Source organism: Eleutherodactylus coqui, chromosome 4 (assembly GCF_035609145.1).
Source record: "Eleutherodactylus coqui strain aEleCoq1 chromosome 4, aEleCoq1.hap1, whole genome shotgun sequence".
Classification (NCBI taxonomy): Eukaryota; Metazoa; Chordata; class Amphibia; order Anura; family Eleutherodactylidae; genus Eleutherodactylus; species Eleutherodactylus coqui.
Genome location: NC_089840.1, coordinates 213,424,741 through 213,431,547, shown reverse-complemented (window position 1 = coordinate 213,431,547; position 6,807 = coordinate 213,424,741). Strand labels below are relative to the sequence as shown.

The 6,807-nt window shown below is 47.2% G+C and overlaps 1 protein-coding gene across 3 annotated transcripts in view; it reads left to right on the top strand.

Annotated features, from left to right (window-relative positions):
- The first annotated feature begins 209 nt into the window (after positions 1-209).
- The window catches only part of RPP30 (ribonuclease P/MRP subunit p30), a 29,589-nt gene continuing 22,991 nt past the window's right edge, over positions 210-6,807 (top strand). Inside the window, exons 1-2 of one of the 3 annotated variants that reach the window (XM_066600720.1) lie at positions 210-273; positions 5,992-6,074. In XM_066600720.1, the coding sequence (XP_066456817.1) occupies positions 5,993-6,074 (82 nt within the window). In that variant the 5' untranslated portion in view covers positions 210-273; position 5,992. Of the gene's footprint in view, positions 274-478; positions 497-4,501; positions 4,817-5,991; positions 6,075-6,807 lie in introns of those variants that run through there. The other 2 variants (XM_066600722.1, XM_066600721.1) reach the window with 2 other exon arrangements.

Below are 6,807 nucleotides of genomic sequence, written 5' to 3'. Positions count from 1 at the left end.
GGCACGGACAAAGCCTCACAATCCTACAGCAACGACTAAATAAAATAGCTATGCCGGCTGTCGTTAGAGAGAAGGAAAGACGAATCTGCCGTGTGGGTAACGTTACTACATGTACTCTACAGCTCCACGGCGTCCTAACCACGTGACTCCACTACGCCAATGACGGAAAGCAAAACTCATAGCTCCGCCCGCATTCTGCTGCTGGCTCCTGATTGGTTGGAACGGTGGTGAGCCTACATGCACGCTGCTGGGAGAGAGCTGATAGACATAGAGGTAAGTGCACGTGTGGACGTCGGAGCTGAAACATGTGCTCCGTGTGATGGCCGGCGTCCAGGCCGAGCAGTGTGAACACACAGTCCACGTGTTATCCAGCTTTCCCAGGCTTCTGCATAGGAGTGGCATTACCTTCCCATACAGCATATAGAGGAATGGACTGACCAACATCCCTGCACAATATGCAGCAGATCGTTAAAGGGCACGAAGAATTTGCGCAGTGGTAATTCCACAGCAAACTCTGCATCCGAAACTGTCAAAATTAGCATCTTTGCTACAAATGTTGAATCGAAATAATCTGTGGTTATGCCAGCGTCACCTGACCAGCGGCGCTGCGCTCAGTAGAAGCAGCCGGGCAACTTGGTGCGCTGATGGTGCAACAACCTCGGAGGTGAAATCCGCGCCAGTGGTGTGAATTTTGACTCTATTTTTGAGTTTTGTGTTGCAGAATTCCCCTCCGTGTATGGTCGCCTGCACACGAGCGTTCCGGATTCCGCTAGTGGATTTTCACGAGCGTATGGTACCTAAATGTGCTTGCGGATAGGTGCGGATGCGTGAAAAATCACGCGCGGATATACGCGGATGTGTTGCGGAAAAAAACGCGCAGAAAACCCAGCAGACACCCCTTATTGTAAACCCATCCACTAGAGAACTGCCCATTCCTTGGAAAACAGCTTAAAAACCAACACCCAGACTCCGTTTTGTCCCTCTTGCTTGTGCGAGCACCGTTAAATTATTGATGTCTTTGTGGGCATGGTTGATCCATGTAACTTTTTTCAGGCGCTTCTCCAGCGTGACTTTATTTCAGTCACTGCAAAAAAATTCACAAGAGGAATTCATTACTACAGATTTTGCATTCTTACATCCTGCATTGGCAATAAATACTACCTATCTCCCTCTACAAATTTGCCTGTGAAGCTCTGTGCTGTGTGTTGGGACGCCTCCTACCATGCCTACTTCCTGTAGTCATAGCAACCAGTGACTCCATCCGCAGCTGCACTGCGGATGTACTGCGTGAAAAAACGCACCCATTCACTTGTATTGGAGGCTTCACGCGCAGAATCCGACCCAAATTAGAACAGGTCGCAGATTTTTTCACGCGCGTGAAAAAACGCGATACAAATCCGTCCGTCTGGGGACAACTGCGGATCCTCATAGGAGTATATTGGCTGCGGTCTGGGGCAGATAATGTGCCTAAAATAACGTGCTGGAAATTCCGTTCGTGTGCAGGCACCCTATACGTACACTAAAGGGTTTGTGGGGGGAGGGACACTTTAAAAACAATGGCAGGCTGAAGCCGGCTTCATACGGCGTACTAGAGCACGTAAAATTTGCGTGTAAAACAGGCAGAGAACAGATTCAATTGATTTCAATGAGTTCGTTCACATGCACATATTTTTCCTGCATGTCTCGGTTGCACACGCACAAAAACGCAGCATGTTCTGTTTTCTTCCAAAAGTGCCCATAGAAGTTAACGGGAAGGGGGTACAAAATCCGCAAGGCCATACGTGAAACACTACGTAGGTGAGTAGGAAATAGAACGCATTAGACTAACTAGCCGTTCCAATCGGTGTGTGAACATGCCTTGCCTGCAGAAAAAGTACGGTAAAATAGGTTGATGCTCGCAAAAAAAAAAAAAAGAAATGCATTGTTCATTCTGCAAAAAACGTTAAGCTCAAGCACGGGCAAATATGCGTACGCAGGTGTGAGAGGGGCCTTAAAGCATGTTAACCTAGCACTGAGGCGCTGTGTATGGCGCTGGAGCCCCTACAGCCCCCCCGCAGAACCTGGAAGAAGGTGGCAGGTGATTACCTGCTGTAGATTGTGAACACGACTGCTCGGCCAATCACAGCTGTCAGCGACCATGGAAGAGTCACTGCTACAATTGGCTGAGCGATTGCGTACACAATGAGTGGCACATGGCTGCCAGTCTGCTTCTTCAGGGGTCTGGGCACCGTGCAGTGTTTGCAATGCGAGGTTTCCCAATGAACTCGTGTGCACCTCGCATGGGGTGTGATGCTTCGCCGGCCCTATAAAAAACAATGGGTGAGACATTTTGAGGGAACGCCTAAAAATGGGGCAATTTTTATCCAGCACCATGATGTGGGGGGAAAAAACCGCTTGTGCGTATGACGGCATTGTAAAGAACAGGGTTCATATTCATACGTCACGCAACACACAGATCTTGTGCAAACTTTTTTTTCTTGGGGCCGTGGGAAAGCAGTCATTATCTTTTCTGTTCAGTCATTCACTTCGCTGCATCAGTGAGTGCAAACAAGTGATTGGTCAGTGTTTAAAGGGAACGATTAGTGAACAAGCAAATGATGATTGTTAATAGAGATGAGCGAGCGTACTCGTTAAGGCCTCCTTCACACGGGTGACAAAGTCGCGCGATTTTGTAGCACTGCTACGATGCCACAAATCGCATGTATGAGAAGCCCATGCTTTCCTATGGGTTCCTTCACACATGAGATGTTTTGTAGCATGCTACAAAACGACACACAAACCTCACAGGTCCGGCGATATGCCCGCGACACGGGAGGTTTTGTAGCCCATTTTTCCCTATGGAGCCTTCCTCTCTGTTGCATCGCATCGTACGAAAACGCGGTTTGCATGCGATGCGGTGCGACTTTGACAGTAGCAGATGCTACAAAGTTGCGTGATTTTGTAGCGTCACATGCGACTTTGTAGCGCTACAAAATCGTGGTATTGCTGCGAGAAAATTGCAGCGATATCATACAGTGCAGCTATGCGATATCGCCCGTGTGAAGGAGGCCCAAGGATAGATACTCGAGCGAGTATTGTCCTTACCGAGTACCTGCCTACTCGCCCGCAAAGATTCGTGTGCCGGCGGGGGAGATCTCTCTCTCTTTTCTACCCGCTCCCACAACACAGTGCCCACCCCCCGCCGGCACCGAATCTTTGCGGGCGAGCAGGCAGGTACTCGGTAAGGACGATACTCGCTCGAGTATCTGTCCTTAACGAGTACGCTCGCTCATCTCTAATTGTTAACCCTGCATAAAATGAACGAATTATCGTTGATCGCTCAATCGTTGGCCGTGTTTACACTGAACAATTTTCGTTCAAATTTGAAGCATTCGGGGGCGGAGCCTGACCGCGGAGAGTGATGGCCGCTTAGAGAGAGAGCTCCATCACAGAGGCACCGATAAAGGCACCCTACAGAAGCCTATCTACCCCAAAATGGGTAAACTAAACAGGGATAAAGGAGGAGAACAACTGGGGACCCCTCGGCAGGCTCGAGGGCAGACTTTCATCAGGCCGCCTTTTATTGCTCCGCGGTCCCCTTTAATGGTCAGGTGCCCACTGTAGCAGCTTCTTCAGGGATCAGCACTGGTCCTGGCACCTCTCAATCATGGCCAGCAGTAACGTTGTCAACAATCTGTGGGATCTGACCAGACAAACCATTCACTGCATGCTATGAGCGCACCGTGTGAATAAGCCCTGACACTTGGACATTTCCTTGCTTCTAATGCATCAACTTCAAGAACTGACTGGTCACTCGCTTCGCACAATATGCAGTGAAATGAACCCATTGATTTGAATGAATTTGTTCACATGCGTGTATTTTTGTGCATGTTTTGGCTACAAAAAATTAAAACAAGAACATGCTCTATCGTTCTAAGTATTTGCGCACCAAAGGCCCCCCATAGAAGTCAATGCGGATGCCCATACACAAAAAGCTGCATGAAGCAGTGTAATTCTGCTTGTAAAAGAACTGTTCTGGAACTAATAAGCCAATTCATTCAATCCGTTCGTTGGCCGTGCACAAATGTGCAGTAAAATATGATACGCATGCAAAAAAAAGCCTAGTTCATAATGCTAGACTGTTGTGCCAATGCACGCGCAATTGTGCTTACACTTGTGTGAAGCTGGCCTAATATATCCCACCGATTGGCATTGTCAGGAGGTAAGCAGCATCAGTCTCCAGTTATATGGTAGGGTAAGGGGGGACGGATTGGAGGTCACGTAATACAACTTCTTCATTTATCACCAATACTCTGTGCCCTGCTTCCACATAAAGCAGTGAAGGAGGTGAAGAAGAAGTTGCACTACTCCAAGAGTTCAGCTCCGAGTAACATTCTGCTGGAAGTAGTGGAGCGCTGCGACTTCTCTGCGTGTAGACGGTAGTGCGTGCTGGCAGTACTGTTGTCTGGTCCCTCTTCTAATAGAGAACTCATGCATGCTACCTTCATACATATGTCATCTCATGGAGCATGCCACATTTTCAGTTAGTTTTTCTATGGCATACATTGCTCTACTACAGCCCCATAGAAGTCTATGGGTGCACTATTAGGGCTCCTTGCAACCATAATGTAAACTCTAGCCATGTGTTTACCCCACAGAAATCTCGCAGGTCAAATAGACCCTGTAGCAAAACTTGTATTGGGACATTTCTTCAAGTAACCCCTGATGTTAGGTAGGAGACTGTTTGCATCTTCCCAGAGGTCATCTTGAAGGTCAGGAAGATCCTCCCTCCACTTGGAGAAAGCCTTACCAAAGGCTTTAGTCTCAGTAGAGTGCGGTAAGTTTTATATAATATATATACATATATATATAAGACCTGAGAAGATCTTCTGGAGACAACTGGTGGTCTTGGGGGAGAACCAATTGTTTAACTCCAGTACGCCGCTACAGGTACTGGATTTGCTTCCTATTAGCCCGTAGGCACACAACGCCCTGAGTTCTGGTTTCAACGTATCTGATCCTTTGTTTCTCCCCAGGTAATGCCACACCGTCATAACATATCTTGCCGTTGTTCAACAGGAAATGATTACTCCATATATTTCTCAGCTATCTTAGTCGCATCATTTGGAATCGGTTGTATCACAGGCCCTAAAGGAGATTTTTCTTGCTTTGGTGTTGACTAATTGTAGACCACTGATGGCCTAACCTTAGGATAGGTCAGGAGTATTATATCAGCAGGGGTCCGCAACCCAGGATCCCCTGCTGTTCACCAGGTCTTGGTGCTCATGCAGTTAGCTGTTTTCTTTTGTTTTGTTTTGTTTTTTTACAGGAAGCAGACAGCTCCATTCTTACTGCAGTGGACAGGCTTTATATTACAGGCAAAGTTCCCATTCTGGCCACTGCAGTGGAAATGGAGCAGTCTACTTCCTGCAGAAATCATCTTAGTGCAAAAACACAGTGCCCAGGCGAACAGTTAATTGTCAGGGATCATTGGTGGCAGATAGGCCAACAGTAGTTTACAACTGGACAACCCCTTTTAAGGAGTTGTACCAAGTTTACAAGTTAGGACAGGGAATAACTTACTGATCGGTAAAGGTCTTACTGCTGTGATGCCTGCTGCTCTTAAGAATGGGGGTCTCGTGTTGTGCACACTGCAAGGTTATAACACCCCCAGCATTGAGGAGGAGACTGAATCATGTGCTGGTCGAGCACTATATTAACCTGGCCAGGTTTTTGTCAGCCCCATTGAAATGAATAGAGCACCGACTGCGCATGCTTGGCCAGCGTTACATCCATTCTGACGTCGCTGCCTGGGGAGAAGCAGCCCCTGCAGTAACGAGCAGAGAGGGACGCTGGAACTCTCTTCTCGAGACTGCTACCAATCAGTAAGTTATTTCCCTTGGTCACCTTGGTACAACCCCTTTAAGTATTGCTCGATCTGTCTATTATACCATAGCTACACACATTAAATTCGGTCATAATTTATCTTCTACGCTCTGATTCTCCTTCCAGAATGGCTGTGTTCGTGGACCTCAACATTACAAACTGCAAAGAAGTAAAGAAGTTGCAAAGCATGATAGAAATGGCAGCACATCGTAAGTACGGCATGGTTTGGGCTTCTTACCGGAGGGTCTCTTGCTGTACATTACAGATCTGAGACCTGTTTTTAACAAGTACATCAATGCTGAGATGTGACTCCTTACATTACAGACCCAAGGCCTCAGAGATTCTGGTAACATGTCAGCTAGAAGGCTGTCATGAAGACCGTGCGTGGATTAAAATCGCCATCTACATCCATGACTGCTGCTTTTCAAGCTGGAAAAGACGTAGATTTTGATGTATTTGGTGATTTGACTCCACACAGTGTCTTCATGATAACAGCGTGGATGATGAGTAATAAGGGGACGTGTTGGTTTATATCATATATCGGATCATACAGAAGTAAGAAATGCAGTCACCTACATCGGAGATCTACAAAACTGGGATGCCATGGCAAGAAGAAAATTAGTCCTGCTAATTAGTTTCTGCTTCCTGGCCATCTACTCAGCATCTCAACCGCAGCTCCATCTCTTCCTGCATAAGCAAATCGGGAAGACAAGCACCCGGCAGCAATCATATAATGCTTCATGAATTGATTAGTTACCAGAGACTGATACGTGAAGCTCAATACAACAATAGGCTGCTGTATGTCACCTCTTCCCAGCAGGGGGCGCAGAGGGATTGCACTTGAGGTGACTACATGTGGGGTGTTGCTGTGATCCCTGATTAAAGTTTTTGAACTAGGTAGGGAATACTTAACGCAACAGGACGTAAACTTACGTCCTGTAG